The sequence below is a fragment of the Pistacia vera genome, unplaced genomic scaffold (assembly GCF_008641045.1).
Source record: "Pistacia vera cultivar Batoury unplaced genomic scaffold, PisVer_v2 Contig288, whole genome shotgun sequence".
Lineage (NCBI taxonomy): Eukaryota > Viridiplantae > Streptophyta > Magnoliopsida > Sapindales > Anacardiaceae > Pistacia > Pistacia vera.
Genome location: NW_022196099.1, coordinates 654,961 through 677,060, shown reverse-complemented (window position 1 = coordinate 677,060; position 22,100 = coordinate 654,961). Strand labels below are relative to the sequence as shown.

At 34.5% G+C, this 22,100-nt stretch overlaps 3 protein-coding genes across 3 annotated transcripts; all 3 read left to right on the top strand.

Moving 5' to 3' along the window:
• The first annotated feature begins 7,535 nt into the window (after positions 1 to 7,535).
• Positions 7,536 to 8,405, top strand: LOC116134436 (actin-depolymerizing factor 2-like). The gene is made up of 2 exons (XM_031420113.1): positions 7,536 to 7,821; positions 7,903 to 8,405. Exons 1-2 carry the CDS (start codon positions 7,574 to 7,576, stop codon positions 8,051 to 8,053), a joined length of 399 nt encoding a protein of 132 aa, XP_031275973.1. The 5' UTR covers positions 7,536 to 7,573; the 3' UTR covers positions 8,054 to 8,405.
• A 1,936-nt stretch (positions 8,406 to 10,341) lies between these two features.
• Positions 10,342 to 13,017, top strand: LOC116134451 (pentatricopeptide repeat-containing protein At3g53700, chloroplastic-like). Its single transcript, XM_031420130.1, has one exon. The coding sequence runs from the start codon at positions 10,436 to 10,438 to the stop codon at positions 12,713 to 12,715; it is 2,280 nt and encodes a 759-aa protein (XP_031275990.1). The 5' UTR covers positions 10,342 to 10,435; the 3' UTR covers positions 12,716 to 13,017.
• A 3,131-nt stretch (positions 13,018 to 16,148) lies between these two features.
• On the top strand, positions 16,149 to 21,310 carry LOC116134427 (UNC93-like protein 3). Its single transcript, XM_031420102.1, has 10 exons — positions 16,149 to 16,711; positions 16,813 to 16,976; positions 17,068 to 17,131; positions 17,215 to 17,328; positions 17,474 to 17,518; positions 18,970 to 19,220; positions 19,352 to 19,442; positions 20,003 to 20,115; positions 20,233 to 20,356; positions 20,875 to 21,310. The coding sequence occupies exons 1-10, from the start codon at positions 16,553 to 16,555 to the stop codon at positions 21,058 to 21,060; spliced, it is 1,311 nt and encodes a 436-aa protein (XP_031275962.1). The 5' UTR covers positions 16,149 to 16,552; the 3' UTR covers positions 21,061 to 21,310.
• Positions 21,311 to 22,100: the final 790 nt, after the last annotated feature.

Genomic DNA, 22,100 nt, shown 5'->3' with positions numbered 1-22,100 from the left:
ATAAATCTTTATCTTCAAACCTATTTTTCAACGTTATACCGATGATATGTGAGGATGAAATTCGCCAATCCTAAAATTAGTTAAAAAAAAAAAGTTTATCTTATAAGTTTGAATAATCTCCTAAAGTTTGATTAAATGGCAAAATTTCCCGTAAAATTTATGAAATAACAAATTTAAGTCATTAAGGATGCGTTTGGTTCAAATTAATACAATAATACTGATGATATGTGAGGAATGAAATTCGCCAATCTCTAAATTAGTAAAAAAAAAAAAAATAATTATCATTTATTATAGTTTGAATAATCTCCTAAAGTTTGATTAAATGACAAAATTCCCCGTAAAATTTATGAAATAACAATTTAAGTAATAAGGGTGCGTTTGGTTCAGAGAATCTTGTATTATGAGAATATTATATATGAAATAATATATACCTTGAAGATTACTGGGAATGTTTAAGAAAATGTGTTTGGTTAGGTGGAGATAAATTGGTTGGTATTTATATGATATGTTTGGTTGGGAGGTAAATGGGTGAATATATATATAGATTATTAAATTGTCCTCCTTTTAAAATTTAAAATATATTATATTTTGAATCATTTCTTTTAAAACCTTACATTTTGAAATTTTGCAAAAGCACTCCAACCATATAAAATTTTAATTTGTAGCAAAATCACTCCCACCCACCTCAGCCACTCCGGCCGCCAGCCACACTGTCGAAGTTGCTAAAATAGAGCAAAACCGACCAGTCGTGTACGGTAAGGCCGTTCTAGACTCTATGTTAGTGTATGCCCTAGGAACCAATCGTGTTGCGGTTTTAGAGCATTATATTGTAAAAACTCTTTTGAGAATGAAAGAAATAGTTATAATTTCACATGTTGTTTACTGCTTCATTTATACTATTTATAATGCATGTGAAATGTCCGGATGATATGGATTTTTAGAATATCAAATATCGAAGCATTCCCTATGTAAGTAATGTTAATTGGGCAGGTAACATGTATAGTAGGCATGATGAATGTCCCATCGAATATCATGTGATGGTATTAGTGTGGGTGATTATAAGAGTTATGTCACTAGGGTATTAACATGGACAAACAGTTAGTAAACTATTTATCGAATATGACGATTACGATAAATCACATGGGTATTTAGATGTGGTCAATGATATATCGTAGGACGTACTAGTGTACCATTGGTCCTTAGACCTGAGACAATCACGGTTGACTCGACATAGGAGCATATGATTCATATGGTGTATATACATGAGACTAATCATGTTTTGTGTAAGAAGCCAGTTTGATCATAAGTTATTCATGTGCGAGACAAGTGATGGTCAAGATGGGATCCGTTGACTTGAAATAGTTTGGTCCTGAGTTCCCAGACAAATGTCAATAAACATTGGAAAAATGAAATCTCTGGCCAGAGTACAAAATAGTCATATGAAAGGAGTTTCATGATGACATGTTCCATTGTATTGATTGACAATTTGGATAGAGATTAAGTTAAGGGCTTTGACATAAATGAACCTATACTTAATTGGGATTAGACAGGAGGGATTTTACCAATAAAACGTCGATCAGGAAAAAAAATGTTCTGGAGTTTAACTCATTGTGGTAGGGGTTATGAGCATTGCTAGATGCTACCATGACCTATGGGATTTCATCCCGCTCGTTGTCGTCACCGATTGAAAAAACTGTCGAAAGAAACGACGACTCCGTCGCGCAAACATTGAAAACGATTTCTTCACCCCCAAATTGATGCAAACCGTAAACCCCAAATCCACTTTAACCCTCAAATCTTCGGTCCATCGGGAAAGTGACGCCCCTAATCACGTGTTCTTGCCGTCGCCAGTCGGAAATTGAAGGAAGAATTTGGTGAGTAAACCGTTTTTGTTAAAAATATTTCATGAGTTGGGAAGAATTTTGAATATGTATCTTAGTGAGCTTTGAATCCATTTTGGTTTTCATGAATGTTTAATACTTAACACATTGATGAATTGGGTCAATGCTAACAATTCTTCATTTTCTATTTCAGGAGCTCGCGAGCCCGCTCGAGTTCGAGCCCCTAGTTCTTAACTCGACAGGCTCGGCCGTCTTGTAGCACACGAGTCGAGCCGTTAAGCTGAAAACTCAGCTCGGCTCAACTCGTTTACACCCCTAATGTACGGTCTGGGCTAATGGTATTTGGTAGATATTTGAGAGCAATTGTGTCCGAAATTGTATTTCATTAAGGGCAAATAGGTATACAAATTAGATTACCGGTAATCTTTAATAACACCCTGACAAGGTTATCTGATTACCCTTAGGGGCGTTTTGATCATATAATGTTTTATTATAAGGGCCGTTTGGATCGGGGGGTAATAAGATAAACGGGGGTATATTAGTTTATTTTGCAAGAATCCTGTGTTTGGTTTGCAAGTAATAAAATATTACGGAACCTTTTATTGCAAATAGTGGTTATGTTGGTAATGTGGGGGGAATCTTATTACCTTGCTAGAGGCTATTATTAATATCATTAGGGTAATATGATTTTTCTTCCCATTTTGCCCTTAATTAAAAACCATTTCGGACACAATTGCCCTCAAATGTCTACCAAATACAATATCCAACCCCTTTACATTTGAGAAATTAGCTAAAACACCCTGGTCACAAAAAATTTTTAAAGTTAACAAAAATACCCCCAACCACCAAGACCACTGTCGGTCGTGACTCACCACCGTCGATGCCGGTGTCAATCGCCGTAATGGTGTAAGACCGACGAGATTGGCCGTGGTGTGCGTCTGTAAGGCCTTTTCCAGCCATGGATCTAGATCTGGTGTTTCTATGGCCGTTACGGCCATATCTGTGGTCGTGAAAAGGCCAGATCTTTGGCTGTGAAATGTCACAGATCTGTGGCCGTTTCACAACCACATCTTTGGCCATGAAATGACCATAGATCTGGCCGTGAAAAAGCCATGAATTTGTGATCCATGGCTATTTCCGCCTTTGTCGGCGCACGACGGGTCATATACGGCCAATCGTGCACCATTCTATCGACTACCGTGGTGGCTAGCAGTGGCTTGGGGTGATTTGCTATAAATTAAAGTTTTATATGGTTGGGGTGTTTTAGCAAAATTTCAAATGTAGAGGGTTAAAAAGAAATTATTCAATAAAAATAATAAAAATACTATTATATTAATATTAAAAAGGAGGGCAATTTAGTAAATATAACATACCCATCCATTTATCTCTCCAACCAAACATATTATTCATCAATTTATTCAAACTAAACAAACATTTTCTAAATATCCAGTAATCTTCAAAGTGATATTTTTTCCATTAATATAATATCCCTATAATAAAATATTATATGATCCAAACGCCCCATAAGGGTTATATTATTAACGGGGAATTTTATATCAAGGACCACAAAATGGAAACCCTCTAGATAGAAAAAGTTTCAAAGTATTTATTATGGGGTTAGATTTTTATAATTTATTAAAATATAAATTTTTAGAAATTTTATCTGTCAGATTATAGGTACTTATAATACAATTGATTTGAGTAGAGCTTATAGAAGAAGAGCATATTGGAGTAGAGCTTATAAAAATATAATTTTTATGAAAAGTTTTTTAGTAAGAAAAATGCAAAAACCTTTATAGTTTTAATTTAAAAAGAAAAGCTTTATATATAAGAATAAATCAAGTCAAATTTAAAAAACATAACAAAGTTATTTTTAAAATTTAAACACTTTATATGATTTTTTTTATATAAAATAGTTTATTTAAATCGTATGTATTTAAAAATAATAAAACTATAATTTTTTTTTTTTTAAGCTTATGATTTGAGATAATCTCTTGACCAATTATAAGTGAGAAATTCTAGACAAAACACCGACTTCTCAAATTGTGAGCTTGACAGAATGGACTTATTAGAATTCCACACTGAAATTTGGTAGGATTGATGGGCTGATTGTAGCATTACCACTTTACAATTTTGTCGTTCTATATTTTAACATATTTATGTTTTTTTTTTATCCGAAAGATTCCGGGTGGACCCGAACCGCACGGCCATAGAGATCTCAAACAAAAAAAGTCCCCCTCGTTAATTTAATTCTTTACCATTCACCGTTTTGGATTCAATTCCAATTTCACAATTTTATATGAATTATGACCATGTGCTTTGTGGATTTAAATATAGAAACTAGCCATCATTTGATGTGCATCACACGTGCCATAGTTTTTGTTGTGGTAGCAGGAATACCGTGTCTGGCGGTAAGAATATGACCTAAGGCTACTATTTCCATTTTTGTTAAATCATTATTTACTAATATTAGTATAATTAGAAATTAGTTTGTATTCTATATTTCTTTTATAAATTTAAAAGAAATCACCCATTTTCAGTTAAGGGAAATAAATCTCATAACCTATATTAAAAATAAAATCATTTTTTAACCTTTTTTTTTTTTTTCTGTGAAATACCCCACTCAAAAAATATTTATAGATTAAACAGCTTATAAGCTTTTCCATTGTTATCGTAAATTTATAAGTTATTGTATCTTATTTTTTAAATTACTAAACGGATCCTTATTTTTTAGATCAAACCATCTTTATGCTTTACATGTGATGGAAAGAAAAGAGATTAGGAAGAAAAAAGGGGAAAAGGAAAAAGGAAGGTGGGATTTAAAAGAAAAATTTTAATTGGTTTAAACTATTTCACCACTCTTAAAACGATGTTTTCAATCATTTGAAACAGTAGCAGCGGAGCTGGAGCAGGATAAATTTGGAAGGCAATTATGAAAGAGTAAACGACTTTTTTCCCACCCAAGGTTTGTCTTAACGACCTATTCCACCCAAAAAGTTTAAAATATCACTTTCCTACCCCAATACTTATATTCTGTAATACCCAAAATACATTTCCCTTTCTCAAATGTTGTTCAGTGATTATCAAGAACCAAGGTAAGAGAATTTTTGTAGTGTAGAAGCCGGTGGATTGAATGGGGGAATGATTAAATATCATAGCCAGAATCAGTCAAAAATTAGTTAGAAATATAACCCTAGCTTTGCAATGATAAACACTTACGAGAAATCAATATCGGAGTGAGGAAGGGGTTTCGTGAGAAGAGACTAGAGGTTTAAATGGTGATAACAGAGAGAATTTTTACTGTCAGAATTGGCTTTAGATGGTATCGAATATTAATTTTGGGTGGGAGAAAGTGTTATTTTAAAACTTTTAGGTGGAAATGTGATGGCAAACTTTGGGTGGGAAAAGCCGTTACTCAATTATGAAAACCAAAAAATCATAAAAGGGGTAGCGTTGGATTGACGCACAAATAGAGAGAGAATCTTGAAGATGGACCCAATCCAAGGTGTTTCGACACTTTTATTATATGAAACTACTAACTAGTTTAAAGGTCTCATTGAAAGTTCCAAATTCTCCTTATTAATGCTACACCATAACCATTATGTCAACGACTGACAATAACAAATCTCCCACTAATTATTCAGCCAGCCACTCAACCCAACTAGCTCCTTTTATTTGGCTCTTCAATTTATTTATTTTTTTTTTTCCAAAGAAATTTATTTATTATTAAATTAACAAAACAAATTTCGGATATAAGATCCGTTGTTACTATTTATTGAGAAGGTTTTAGAATATTGTTATAAAAATGTAGGGGTTTGTTTAATTTGTGATGTAAAAATAATTTTCAAAAATTAAAATAAATTCAAATTTTTAAGTTATATTTTAATATTTTAAATTTGAAAATTTATACGATATAAAATTTAAAATACTATGAAAACAACTTCTAATTGTTTCTAATTTAAATTGGCTTTTAGATTGTATTCGAAAAGTTTTTGAAAACAAACTACTCATTTAATCAAAAGCGTTTTCATAAGATTTGTATATCCTTTGTTTTAAAAACAAAAAATTGTATAAATTCTATATCAAACAAACCATTATATTTTACGAAAAATTTGTAGTTGTTTGGATAGGAAAATGTAAAAGAACTTTTTAGTTTTTATTTACCAAGAAAAGGTTTTAAATTTAAAAACTATATTTGAAATTTTATACTTGAAATAAACTCAAAAAAAAAAAAAAAAAAATTTATGGGTTGAGTTTCTCCCATAAGTTTTAAAAACGTTTCAAAACTACTAATACGTTAAATAAACTTTTTTGACGATAAAAGTCTAACTAAAAAAGTTTTATCTCGATTTAAATAAATTCAAAACTTTTATTTGTTTAGTTTACATGAGATTATTTTAATTTAAAAAAAAGAAACTATCTATTTGAATATATTTCTTTAATAAAATTTATTGTTATTTTTATTTTTCAACAAAAGTCATATCAGAATTAAAAATCAAACAAGTAACATTTAAAAAATCTTTTGGTTTCTTAATTTCTAACACACTACGCGTCCTCACAGTCAAAGGTAAAACAAAGACTAACGTCGTCGTTTCGGTCATCAAGCTTGATCCACAAATTCAAAGCCAGAAGAGAAGAGCGAAGCGTCGAAGCCGTCGCGTTCTTTAAAGCTAAAAAACTCTTTCCTCTTTAGTGTGGTATTGATAGAAAGTGCCTTCTATCAACCGTACACGACGTGGCACCACGCGATTTTACTACTTTTACTCACACGCAAATCTAGATACAATAATCCCAGGATATTTTTCCTCTCCGAGACTTAACCCATATAAGCTGCCTCAACATTGCTGCTTAGCCCTCGTCATCGGAGGAGACCTTCGGTTCTCTAAATTTTCTCTCTCTTTAAAGGCGATCGTCTTCTCTCTTATTTTCCCTAAAAAAGAATCCGAAAAATGGTTAGTTTTTTCTTTTTCTTTTTTATTATACTAATTAGCTTTCAGTTTTGCTAAATTCTTTGGTTAGTGTATTAGTCAAATCCAAGTGGATTGCTAGACTATTTTGAGTTGGTTATTGTTGGATCTGATTTTTAAACATATTTTGTATTATCTATTTTTTGTGATTTAATAAATTGGAGGGAAATTATGGTCTGCCAGCTCGTTATTTTTGGTTTGTTAGCTTGTAGATCTGGTTTGATCTTGATTTTATGTGGAATAAACCTGTGACTCATGATTAGTTGTTGCCAACATCGTATGATTAAATGGATTTTAAATTAATTTTTATTTATTTAAGTGATTGAGATATTATCGATCTGTTGATTTAATTGATTTTTCTGGCTTTGAAATTCATCTGAGGTTTTTATGAATTTGTAATTTTTGGATCTGATTTGTTCGGCTATTTGATGTGTTTGTCTCAGTACCTGTGAGTTCGTGCATGCCTAATTTAACAAGATAGGATTGTTTTAACTGTTTGGAAATAGGAGGAGGAAAAAGAGAGCCCACGTGGAGGAAAACTTAAAAGCAAAAATAAAAATTATACAATTTAGTATAGTTTTTTTGCTTAATTGATCTCATTTGAGGTTTCAATCTCGGGGGAAAACTCTATAAGATGCATAATGTTGTGTGTGATTTATCATGCTTATAGTGATTTTGAACATCAGTTAAAGATATTTATGACTTAAAGTAAGACATGAGTTGACTTTAGATTTTGTGCTACTCCAGGCCAATGCAGCGTCTGGTATGGCTGTGCATGATGACTGCAAGTTAAAGTTTCTGGAGCTCAAGACAAAAAGAACCCATAGGTTCATAGTTTTCAAGATCGAGGAGAAACAGAAGCAAGTTATTGTGGAGAAGCTTGGTGAGCCAACTCAAAGCTATGAGGATTTCACTGCATCCCTTCCAGCTGATGAATGCCGTTATGCTGTCTATGATTTTGATTTTCTCACACCAGAGAATGTTCAGAAAAGCAGGATCTTCTTTATTGCATGGTAATGTTAGTTTCCCTGTATTTACACGTTCTTTTCATCTAGCTGTTCTTTTTTTATTTATCGGGTTTCACTTCTTTGAAGGTCCCCTGATACGTCAAGGGTCAGAAGCAAGATGATTTATGCAAGCTCCAAAGACAGATTTAAGAGAGAACTTGATGGCATTCAGGTAGAGTTGCAAGCAACCGATCCAACTGAGATGGGTCTTGATGTCATTAGAAGCCGTGCCAACTGAATTTGAATGGCCTTACAATGAGGAAGTTCCTCTGTTCGATCTTCTTTACTCGAGTGAAATGTTTATATTTTGTGGGATGGTGAACTTGGATAATCATGTTATCAGTTTCCAAGTTCTGCCATTAGTCTTTTATTCATCTTGAATATGCATCTCTGGTTTCTGGTATATCTTGTGAGTTGTTATTTGTAGAACCTATGTGTTTTGGTGTCTTCTTGTAGTATGATCTCTACAAGCTAATATGTAACTGTTCTGTTTGTGAGAGGTTAGTCGTCTCACCTTTAGTTCGTTTTGAAATTTTAATATTTGACCCTTGTTATTTTACTTTGTAATGTTGAAGGGGCATGCTTTATAACTTCTGTTTGTTGATTGACTGGCTTGTTTTGTACTGTTTTAGACTGATATTTGGAGTAAGTTGATATTGGTTATTGTAAACATTATTATAAGCAAATTGATGATCGTTAATATACTGAATTTTTTTAATGATGTTGGTGAAAGATCGCTAGAATTTAAATGAAGCAGGATGCTTGCTCGCCAAAATTAAATTAGGTGAGGGGCAAACGGCAATGTTGCCGTTGAGATCAATATCTATTCTTTAATGCACACAACATAAAGTAATCTTTTCCGTTGTTCAGGCTTCAGCTTGGCAATCTGAGTAAGAAAATGTTTCTTTATTGAACTTCTATTCATGGGCGAGTCGCGGTGCAACCATGTTGGTTGCTTTTGATAGTTTTAATGTTGGGATATAGCTCATACAACTACATGCCATGCCTTAAAATGCTGAGATCTTTTGTAGTACTATAATCTGTCTTTAACACTTTATTTGGTCATTGCATTATTGTGAAGTTAGACGAAATATGGTCTACTCAGATGGTCTGCCAAAATCAGTTATCCAAATATATAAAGATATAGACGTGAATTGGAAGTATTGTTTATGCCGTATATACGGGTGTGTTTGTTTTAATATTTTGGATAGTATTTTTGAAAAAGTAAGTAATAAGGAGGTAGGATTTGAAAATTACAAAAACATTTTATAGGTTTGTTAATTTACTAAACACCCTTATAACAAAAATATTAAAAATTACAAAAACACCTCACTCACTCATTAATTACCGGCTGTCGGTCGCCACCGTTGGAGGGTGGCCAGAGTCGTCGTATCGACTCACAACCAATTAGATTTGGTCAGTCGTGCGCTAAGATGACTTTTTCTAGCTAAATCCATCGTGGATTTGGTTGGAAAATGTCAGATCTATGGCTAGATTTGACCATTGACGGTTAGATCTAGTTGCGTTAGGTCGTTAACGACGACCAAAGGTATGGCCGTCATTGATGGTCAACGATGGGCATATCTTGGCTGTCGTTGATGACTAGTTATGGCCAAAGATCTAGCCGTCAATCTGGCATTTTTCGAACAGATCCATGGTGGATCTGGCCAGAAAAGACTATATCGGTGCACTGCCAGCCAGATCCAGCCAGTAGTGCACCATTATACCAAATTTCGGTCACCTTCCAGGGGTGGTGGTCGGAATCTGACAAATGAAGGTGAGTAGGGGTGTTTTTGTCAATTTTTAAACTTTTTTTGGGGGGTGTTTAGTTAAATTAACAAACCTATGAGTTTAAAAGTTATTGAATAAAATAGAATATGATTTTCAGAATAGGAAAACAAACGTATATTTTCAGAATTATAGGAATAGGATAGTGTAAAAATATTAAAACAAATGGAGCACCCGTAACTATTTAGAATTTAACCACACATCAAGATCCAATTTGAGAGCCATCACTGGTGTGGTTTGATGATAAAAGAGTAAAATAAGATTCTATGAGCTCATAAGTTTAAGTTCTCTCAAGTCCCTTACTAGGACTATTACTCTATCGATAATTTCAGGGTCTTGGAAGATTAGTAGAGGTATGCACAAGCTGAATCGAACCCTCCCAAACATAAAAAAAAAAAAAAAAAAATAATAAAAATAAAAAAGATCCAATTTGAGATTGGCGTTCCTGAAAATTGATTTCTCTCGTCCTACATTCCCAATCTGATCTGATAATTTTGACCCATATATTCACAAATTAGAGGCCACTTATATTGCAGTAATTTCTCTTTTATTGTCATTAATAAGTACTTTACGGGTGAAGATCAATTGCTGACACTTGGACTCAATATATTGGGCCTGGTTATACAACTGGTCTACGATAATGCGTTATCTATCACAAATTCGGAAACAAAACGGTGCGTTTTGAGTATAGCTGAGCTGCGCAACGTCTTCCGCGATTTGTCTATGCGTCTGTTGAGGATTAAATTTGCAGAACCAGAAACCCAAAAAAATGACCGCAAAAAGCTCCAACTCTGTCTAGCCGTAGCTCACTTCAAAGCTGAAAGCTTACAAAATGTCATTCTCTTCTTGTCTGAAATGTTACCCTTGGCCTCATCCACAACCACTACTCTCTTTCTCTCACAAACCCATCATCTCTTTTGCCTCTACACAACAACACCACCAACCACTCACCGCCACTTCTCTCTCCACTTCCCCCCACCAACTCCCTCCCAATTTCACTTCATCTCAGCTCCTCGACACCCTCCGTCGTCAACGTGACGAATCCTCCGCACTTCGCTTGTTCAGTTGGGCCTTAAAGCAGCCCAGTTTCACACCCACCTTGTCAGTCTACGAAGAAATTCTTTCCAAACTCGGAAAGGTCGGTTCTTTCGATTCCATGACTCGGATTCTAGAAGAAATCAAGGCCTCTGGCTGTCAAATTAACCCAGGTACTTTCTTGATTTTTATTGAGAGTTACGCCAAGTTTGATTTATACGATGAAATTTTAGGAGTAACCCCGTTGATGCAGCAAGAATTTGGATTGGTACCCGACACTCATTTCTATAATTTCTTATTGAATGTTCTTGTTGATGGGAATAAGTTGAAATTAGTTGAAACTGCACATTCTGATATGACTAGTAGAGGAATTAAACCAGATGTTTCCACATTTAATATATTGATTAAGGCTTTGTGTAGAGCACATCAAATTAGGCCTGCAACGTTGATGATGGAAGAGATGCCGGGCTATGGTTTGGCTCCGGATGAGAAAACGTTTACAACCTTAATGCAAGGGTTTATTGAGGAGGGTAACATAAATGCTGCATTGAGAATTAAAGAGCATATGGTTGAAACTGGGTGCCAGGTGACTAATGTGACTGTGAATGTTTTAGTTCATGGGTTGTGCAAAGAGGGTAGGGTAGATGATGCCTTGAGTTTTATAGAAGAGATGACGAAAGACGGATTTTATCCTGATCAATACACGTTCAATACATTGGTGAATGGTTTGTCCAAAGCAGGACATGTGAAGCACGCGCTGGAGATCATGGATGTGATGCTTCAAGAAGGGTTTGATCCAGATATTTTTACCTATAATGCATTGATTTCTGGATTGTGTAAGTTGGGGGAAATTGAGGAGGCGGTGGAAATTCTCAATCAGATGATTATAAGGGATTGTTCACCTAACACTGTTACTTATAATACTTTGATTAGTACCTTGTGTAAAGAGAATCAAGTTGAAGAGGCTACGGAACTAGCTCGTTTTCTCACAAGCAAGGGAATTTTGCCTGATGTTTGTACATTCAATTCTCTTATACAAGGTCTTTGCTTGACCAGTAACTTTAATGTTGCAATGGAATTGTTTGAGGAGATGAAAAATAAAGTGTGTCAACCTGATGAGTTTACTTATAACATGTTGATAGACAGCCTTTGTTCCAGAGGGAAGGTAGAGGACGCTTTGAGACTGTTGAAAGAAATGGAATCAAGAGGCTGTGCAAGGAATGTGGTAACATATAATACTTTGATCGATGGGTTCTGCAAACTCAAAAAGATTGAAGAAGCAGAGGAGATCTTTGATGAGATGGAACTTCAAGGGATTTCAAGAAATTCCGTGACCTACAATACCCTTATTGATGGTCTTTGTAAGATCAGAAGGGTGGAGGATGCCGCTCAGCTCATGGACCAGATGATAATGGAAGGGTTAAAACCTGACAAGTTCACTTATAATTCCCTTCTTACATACTTTTGTCGGGCGGGGGACATAAAAAAGGCAGCAGATATTGTCCAAACTATGACTTCAAATGGGTGTGAACCAGATATTGTTACGTATGGAACCTTAATTGGGGGGTTGTGTAAGGCTGGTAGAGTTGAGGTTGCGAGTAAGCTCCTGAGGTCAATTCAGATTAAAGGAATTGTTTTGACCCCACATGCTTATAATCCAGTAATTCAAGCTCTTTTTAAACGAAAAAGAACAACCGAAGCTATGAGGCTTTTTAGAGAAATGATGGAGAAAGGTGATCCTCCAGATGCTGTAACATATAAGTTTGTTTTCCGTGGGTTATGTAGTGGTGGTGGACCAATTTCAGAAGCTGTTGATTTCGTGGTGGAGATGTTAGAGAAAGGATTTCTGCCTGAGTTCTCATCATTTTATATGTTGGCTGAAGGACTTTGTTCATTATCAATGGAGGATACTCTGGTTAAACTCATTGATATGGTAATGGATAAAGCCAAGTTCTCAGCCAGTGAAGCTTCAATGATAAGGGGCTTTCTTAAAATTCAGAAATTTAAAGATGCATTGGGCACCTTTGGCGACATCTTGGATAGCCGAAATCCCAGGAAAGCTTATTGGTCAAGATGACGAAAAATTGATAATGCAATGACATACTAGTGGGGAACATAGAAGTCAGATTTTCTTGGTTGCTTATATGAAGTTGAGTTTGGAAATTCCTTCAATGACAACTCTCCAATCCAGAAAATATTGTAGTGTGGATGTAATGAAGGCGAGAAGATTTTTGAGGATGGTGTAGTACGCTGTGGATGGCCATGATCTGCACGTTATGGTAATGTTTTCTTGTAGCATTCAACTCTCGATGCTTGTGTCAATTTCTACCAATAGGTAATACTAGCTTAGACATGATTTTGTGATTACAATGTTAAGTTGATCTGTATATTATTTAATCCCAGATTGCTTCTTTTTTCTTATTCTTGTTAAGTTTTCTTGTGCATCTCTGTTCAAAGTGAATGGCCTAAAAGGAGTTAACCATAAATGATTAAATTACAGTTTATGTTTGCCACGAACTCAGATAGGTTTTTCGTCGAGGAATTCCTTAATTGTTCCAGTTAAAAGTGAGAGAAGAAGATAACATGCCTCTTGTTTGTTTAACTTTTTCAACCCTATCATATCCTAAAAAGTGAAAAACGTGTTTGTTTTTGTTGATGTGTGATTTTAACACTAACTACACGCACGTGTGAAGTGCTGAACTGGCTCAGAAGACACACATGAATAAGAGATCGAGAATATAAATGGTGAAAAGACAACGTTTAAAGTGGTTCGGATGTTTAAACAAACGAATCCTACGTTCACTGATATTGTATTGATATTTGAAGGATCAGGTCGCGACTTAGCGAGCTGACTTTAGAGTGTTGAGAACACAGATGAGAGAGAGAGAATAAGCTATTACAGAGAGAAGATAACTAATCAAGAGTAAAAATGAGCGAATCCCACAAACGGGAGAGAAGCTCTCTATTTATAGTGAGATACATTGAGGTAATGATTATTGAATTCGTAAAAAGGGGTCAGGTACCGTGCAAATCCTTCTTTGCGTCTCGTTATTCACCTACTCGCACGATTTCCTAGTTTCATGCAGGGATTGGATACGTGGACGGCCTCCAGCCTCACGTCAGTCTGGTGCGCACCCATTGCACTGACAGAAGCATGCTGCTCACGCCAGCATGTGACGTGGCTGTTCCTGAATGACTGTAGGACCTGCCTAGACTCAGACCATTTATGCTAACTGGGTTTTGCGTCAACCCTACTTTTCCAGGCATAACAATTTTAATATTGTTCAAAATCAAAATCAAATTTGATTTTATTCAACTCAAAACATTTAACAATTACCTCTCTAAATATAAGTTTATAAATTGACAAAAACACACTTACTCACCTAATTAATAGTCGCCTGTCAGCAACCACTGTCAGCCACCAACTGTTGTTGTTACCATCGTCGACTGCCGAAACGATGCAAGATAGGTTGGATTTGTCCGATCGTATGCTAATCTATCCGTTTCTAGCCATATCTACCATAGATCTGGCTGGAAACGGCTAGATATACGGCCAAACGATGGACAGATCCAGATCTTTGGTTGTACTGGCAAAAAATGGTTGGTTGGTCGTGTGCCATTCCGATGACTTTCGGCTATCGTCTAGCGGTGGTGGTCGGTTGCCAGCAATCATTTGGGTGGGTAGGGGTGTTTTTATTAATTTATCAACTTTTTTTCTTTTTCCGGGGGGGGGGGGGGGGGGGCGGGGGGGGGGGATCTAAATATTTAAAAAAAATGTATCAAACATATGCTTAGAATTTTATCTATTTGATTAAATCTTATCAAAATATAATAGGATTAAGAAAAGTGTACTAAAGGAGCATGATTTAGCATGTGGGTCTGCCATTTATCAACTCCTGTTCAGTAAGATTAGTAGAATACTGGGATAGGGTAAAAATTTCCAAACTAAAATCACCCATTTCATTTGTCAATTATTGGAGATATATATATATATATATATAACCCACGGTTACTTTTGAAATAATCTACAAGTATTTCTTTCTTAAAAAAATTTTATTATTTAAAAGCAAAGCATATCATATACGATTTCAGTAATTCAATTTTTATAAATTAATATATCATAATTTGATTTACTAGTACCAAGTCATCAAATAGAAAGGGGTCGAGTAACAGTTTTCATTTTTTTTCAAATGTTTATATATTCAAAATTTAATTATTGATGACTAAAATAAACAACGGTTAGATTATAAAAAATGACAATTTGAAATTTGAGTGCCTTTAATAAGTTAAATACACTCCGTTTATAACTCAAATAGCTATAAATCAATAGAATAATTTAATTATAATGAAATGTCAATATATCCGAGAAACTATTAATAGAATTTACATACTACAGTATATTAACTTAGAGGGTATACCACTTTGCTACATCCGCCTCTCCATACTAGAAAATTACAAAAAAATATATAAATAAAGATTCCATTTTCTAATAATTATCCTTTTCTTTGGCGTGAGCAAAATTTCTATCCTTTTCTTTTCTACAACCTTTTTTTATACTGCAAATACAATAATAATTAGATATTTCAAATCTGAATAAAAAAAATCAAAGAACTTATTAGATTTTTGGTTGGGTTTGTATGATTTAATATACAAAGAATGTATTACCCAAGAGATTTGAGTTCAAATCCTACTCGGATGCTAATAGGGTAACCACTAGAATTTTTATTCGGCTAATAATTCCCGATCGGAGAGATTAATTGAGGTAGCGTAAAGTGGTCTAGCACTCTCGATTATTAAAAAAAAAAAAAAAGGGAAACAATATACAAAAGAATATTATTCTCTATTATTAAAATGGTATAAATCATATAATAATATCATTCATTTTCTTAATTTATACGCAAACTTTATGTATAATCAAAAGTAAATTATTGAACAAATGACATAAGAAAATCGTATAAAGAGTAAACAACTTTTTCCCACCCAAGGTTTGCCTTTATAACACTTTTCCACCCAAAAAGTTTCAAAAGTACCACTTTCCCAACTAAAATTTATATTTCGTTAATACCCAAAATACATATCACTTTTTCAGTCGGCGTTCGTCGAGCTATCATGAGCCAAGGTAAGAGAGGTTTTGTAGAGTGGAGGCTAGTGGATCGATGGTGGTGACCGATTGGATATTCGTTACCGAAATCAGCTAAGAACAAGAAATCCTAGTTTTGCAGTAGCTGACAATCGGTGAGAAATCAGGTGGGGTTTTGTAGAAAATAGATCTGAGGTTCAAATGGTGGTGACGGGGAGACTTTTTGCCACTAGAGTTGGCTGAAATCGGCTTTAGGTAATAACAGAATATTAATTTTTGGTGAGAAAATGGTATTTTGAAAATTTTTGGGTGGGAAAGGGTCATTAAGGCAAACCTTGGGTGGGAAAAAGTCGTTTACTCTCCTATAAACTGTAAAGTGGTACCAGCCATAAGGTATTAAGGTCCATAATCCAAAGAGAATCAACGATCATACAATACAAGATAATGCTTGAGCCAACAATAATTTCCTTTTATTTATAGACAAAACGGTCATCCTCTGTTGTCGTTTTCGTTCTTCTCATATAACCGCCTGTTGCTTCGATTAATTCGAAAGTCTTCGCTCTCTTCCAACCCCCATTTGATACCGCGAATCCGTAGGAAAACAATAGAATCATTCAGGATCCACCTACTTTTTTATTTTCTCAGCAACCAAGCAGGCCTCTTCGCGGTCCTACCGGATATTTTAGTCACTCTTAACACTATTTCGTATGTCTTCTAATTCACAAGATTCCAGCCGGCGCTTTTGCTCTATTGACCTCACTTGTTTGGACTTTCTCTCGTTTCTCTACTTTATGTAGCACTTTCACGATCACTTGAATTTCGAATCTTGAAGCAATGGATTCTCGCGATGAAGAGAATCCACTCGTTGTTGATAGCTTGCTAATTCGAACTCCAAAGAACCACACGCGAGATGTTCATATCTTAAGCTGTGCGTTTCTGTTGATATTTCTCGCTTATGGAGCTGCTCAGAATTTGGAGACAACTGTTAACACTGTGAGTTGCTGCTAATTTTAACAGTTTTTAAAAAATTCCTTCCGTTTCATAGAAATATTTTGCTGTTTTATTTATGGTTTTGAGTTTGAATTTTGTTTTAGGAAGGGAATTTGGGGACGATTTCGCTTGGGATATTGTACCTCTCATTCACATTTTTCTCATTATTTTCGTCCTTGGTGGTTCGACTATTGGGTTCGAAGAATGCTATCGTTCTTGGGACGACTGGTTACTGGTTGTTCGTTGCTGCGAATTTGAAGCCGTCATGGTAATCACTAATTCATGTTGTTGAAGCTCATAAATTTCTGGCTTTTATTGAATTTCACTCTAGTTTTAATTTTGTGCTATATTTTCTCTAGGTATACAATGGTGCCAGCTTCTGTGTATCTTGGCTTTGCTGCTTCAATAATATGGGTTGGACAGGTGCAAAAGTGTCTTTTGAATTATGATATTTGATGTAAAATTACTTATACAGCGTCTTTGTTAACCTCATTATGGCTCGTTAGGGGACATACCTCACTTCCACTGCACGCAGTCATGCAAGAGATCACAACTTGCATGAAGGAACTATAATTGGCAAATTCAATGGAGAATTCTGGGGAGTATTTGCCAGCCACCAGGTGCACCTTTTGAATTATTTGTTACAAGTCGAATTATATGCTAGTTTAATAGAACAATTTCTTTTTTACTTTTGGATGAGTTTTGCTTGTTATTTTGGTATTCCCAATATTAATACTATGGCGACCCCCAACTCAAATTTTGCAGTTAGTTGGGAATCTTATCTCACTTGCATTGCTGAGGAATGGAACGGTATGAGGCTCCCTTGTACTTGGACTTTGGTTTGAATGCTTGTCAACTCAAATTTTACAATTAACTTGTCATGTTTATTTTGATCATTTATAATTCCTTACCCTTCCATCAAATAGCTAATGGTGGGATGTGTATGTGTAATATGCTTGTATTTCCTCTGGGTTCAAATTAGATATCAAATAGAATTCTGTAAGTAAAAGAGAACAAAGGAAATATTAGAATCAATTTTTGAGATAGAATTAATATCTTCAACAAGTCTTTCAATAATAATCAAGTACATAATTTTACTTTTGTATAATTAAGATCTTAGTTAAAAAGATATACAAGCTAGGTAGGGTTAATGGAATGAGTTTTCTTAGACGCTTGGGCTATCTTTTTGACTATGTATCCGAAGAATTATATCCAGAGTAAGGTAGTGGAGGCCAATTTACTTATGTTGCTCTGGATTAGGTGGAATGGCCAAGAAGCTGGATATTTATGGTTGACCCTAATATATGTTTAAAGTCTTTGTTTAGTGTCATTAATAATAGATCTTGCCATCAATTTATTTGCTGTAGTGACATCTTCTAGGCAATTACTTTGAAGGGCATAATACCCTATTCTACAGCTTAGGTTGGATTGGACTTTCCAGTTTGATTTGGGAACTGTAATGGAGGAAATTGTTTATCATAATTGTATAACAGTTGGCTATTTTCTTCTAAGAAAGCTAGTTGACTGGCATTCACTGTTAGCTTAGCTCAACAAATAAGGTATGATGTTGGTGGAAACAGTTCATAATTTTGTAGATAAGTCTCAACCTACCAGATATTTTCTACCTAATATCCTCAGATTGGTATTAAAGACTGTGCCTATTTGAATGTTGGTGGTAACTTTGTTTAAAGGTCTTTGTAATTTCAGTATAAAATATGAGACCATGAAATTAAATTCATTTTAGCTGGCTTATTTTTTGGCTAATATATGTTTTTGTTTAAAAGCAATGCTTGTTATTCTTGTTGGAAGCAATGATGAAATAATTGTTTTAAACTTGGTACAGAAAATAGCACACACAATAGATCTATTGGTTGATATTAAGTACATATAAGACATCTTGGTTGTTTTCCCTGGATGGGCTTGATGAGATGATATTATCTCGTTATGTGAAAATGTAGTTTTTCTTTCCCTTTATATTTTTTCCGTTTCTATTAGTTTTTAATTTTTGGGAGAAGGAGATGTTGTTCCAAGTGGTTTACTGAGAAATCATTAAAGCATTAAAACATTTGCATACTAAGACTGTTAATTTTTACTAACCACATCTGACCTTCTTGATCAAGACTGATTTTTTCTTGACTAGAAAATTTTGATTTCTTGGATTTCATGTCTTCTAATTGTCCAAAAGATAGCACTAGTGACATGGACACATTAATCTCATAAATAAGAAACTTCTCACTTCATTTCCTTTCACATCATTGCAGGGGGGAACTACCAGTGGGACAACTTTACTGTTCATTGTGTTCCTTATCAGTATGACATTAGGCACTATCCTTATGTGCTTCTTAAGTAAAGATGATGGTAAAGGAGAAAAGGGATCAGCAGATGCTTCTGTTAACTTTTATTCTTATGTAGTATCTTTGTCAAAGTCGGTCATCGCTCCTCTATTTGACATAAAGATGATCCTGATCATTCCCCTTATTGCATATTCAGGATTGCAACAAGCATTTGTATGGTAATTCTTGATGAACTTCATATGCTACTGTCTAGTAGCTATTTCCGTGAAATGTTAATGTTTCTGGTCTGCACTTAGTATTTCAGTTTCCTTTATCAGTGGGTCATTTTTTTTTTCTCCTCAATTTGAAGGGCTGAATTTACCAAGGAGATTGTAACTCCAACACTTGGTGCGCCTGGTGTGGGTGGTGCAATGGCAATGTATGGAGCTTTTGATGCATTGGTAAGTAAGAGAAGCAGAAATAAGTAATTTTTCATAATCTCATCCAACTGAAGTAACTTGGCAATTCGCATTTGTTAAATTATCAAGGGCATTTTTTTTATTTTCTACAGTCGGATGTCTGCATGCTTGGATTTTGGAATATTAAAACTTAACCTTCTCACTCACCAGTATTATAAAGAAATTACAAGAGAGCTAATATCCGACTTCTCTGTAATAACATTTTAGATTATGAATTTAGTATCAGATGCTTATCAGTTTAGCAATACTTCTATTTATGCATTCAATAAGTGTTATTTCCAAGAGATTATGCGTGGTGGCAACTTCAAGTGTTTTGTTTGAGCAATGGTGCTTTTACATGGTTAAATGACAACCACTGTTTACTTGTAACTTATTTTAATTCTCATTGAGACATATTTTAGAAACACTAGTATAGCTCTATTAGTGCTCTATGCAAAATGCTCCCAAAATAAAAGTTAACTAGCACCAGTAACTGATCTGACCTAGGAAGTACTTTTTTATTTTTCTAATCACTGTCAGCCTGTTTTTGCAACTTCTTTCAGTGTTCGCTGGCTGCTGGTCAACTTACCTCTGGTCTTTCATCAATCACTTACATAGTTTTTGGTGGAGCTTTGGTTCAGGCTGTTGTATTCCTGTGGCTTCTGCTAAAATACAGGTTTGTGTTATCTACTCCTATGCCCTGTACTTTGGTGGAACGTGAAGCATTTATCAAGTGCGTAATTGAGGGTATTACTATCTTTTCAACTCCTGGTTTTATCCTGTTTTTGTACAGCGTAACAGGTGGAATACTTGGCATTATATACCCACTTCTCATGGCAGCTATATTGGGCATTGGTGATGGAGTGCTTAATACACAGCTCAGTGCTTTGATTGGAATACTCTTCAAGCATGATACGGTACCAATTAATGCAATTTTTATAAGACGAGCATTTGTTGAGTTTGACATTTTAAGTTCCCTTATCTACCCTCATATTTTTCACCTGAGGGAAAGTTAGTAATGTTGAAATAAACTTTAATCTTTCTATTTTGTCGCACCCAAATAATTTTATATTTTATTATGCTCACACTAGCTACTTATCAAATAACAAAAAGAATGAAAGACAGAAGACCAATACTTGATTTGATGGTTGTTTTATGATGGATATTTTACAATTCTTGCAAGATGGAGGAAAGTGACTTCCATTTGTGTTTTTGAGGTGGTAATTATCTGTGAGAGTTGCATGAATTTTCCCATATGGATTTTCAATCTCATTTAACTAATTATTAATAATTTTGTGATTGGTTTTCTATTCTGATGAAAATGAATCCTCTACATGTTGCACCATTTTTTTATTTTTTCCCCTGTTATTTGTATAAAGTTTTACCGTTATGGTTTGAAATTCTAACCAGAAATAAATATTGTGTTTGGGAACAGGAAGGAGCATTTGCACAGCTGAAGGTCTGGCAGTGTGCTTCCATTGCAATTGTGTTCTTTGTAACCCCATACATCTCCTTGCAGACTATGCTGGTTATTATGCTTGCTGCAATCGGTGTCTCATTGGTTGGGGTTCTTTTTCTTACTATTAAGGTAGAAAAAGTATTCTTCTCTTCCAGTTTGTGATATTTAGCAGGCTGAAATGTAATGAATGTTGCCTAAAGAATGCATCTCATATACGTCGCTGTGTTGTGTAGTTGCTACCTGTAAAATCAATCCAGTCGAAAATCTACATTCCGTAAAATGTTCGTCCAAGTAAATTAGTCGCTCTGACAATCCTATTTAAGTTCTTTGTCATTATACTTTCAGTAGAGGATGTGAACTAAGACTTGGTTATTCAGAAATAATATCAAATATACGGTGGGATTTGTTGTAATGACATTACTCTATCCGAACCCTTTCTCCAATGTAAATATTTTTCTTTTTTAGTCAAAAATTTCAAGGCCACGAATATTCTTGCGGGTTCAACTGATGTCTGGCTGGTACGCTATGGAGAAGCCCCGAGGCTTGATCAATTTTGACCCCTTTACTTGGATATGATCTTAAATTATTATGGGCGAACGGCAAGTTCCCACCCAAGGTTACAACAAGTTTCCACCTGAAAAGTTTTAAAACGACAGTTTCCTACCCACCCATCAAATTTTTCCGTTAACTTTAACTGTACAAGTAGAGAATAAAAAATTCAGTTTATTTAAATTTTTTATTTTCTTTTAAAATATTAAAACATATAAAAAATTATATAAAATAAATTAAAGTTTTGAAAACCGAAGGAAAATGCCGGCCAACTGTTGCTGGCAATTCTTGTTTGGGAACGTTATGGTAGAAAGTATTTTGGAGCAACTTTAAAAATATCTACTACTAACCTCAAGAGATTAGCTTGGCAGAAGGTTTGCTCATTTTATTAATTTTTTTGGTTTAAACTACTTTAAAGTTATCTGTCATATTTATGGTTTACTTGGAATATTAAACTTATAAGATATTTAATGGACGTTAAGATTTATTGAGATACGCATAAACTGGTCTGGATATTATATATATATATATACTACCATCTAACTAATAACTATTCCTCTAATAAAGATGAATGTTATTAAGAATATTAGCATTTATTAATCTATTACTTTACTCCCATAAATTTGTAAATATTTGGATATTTATTTCTCATT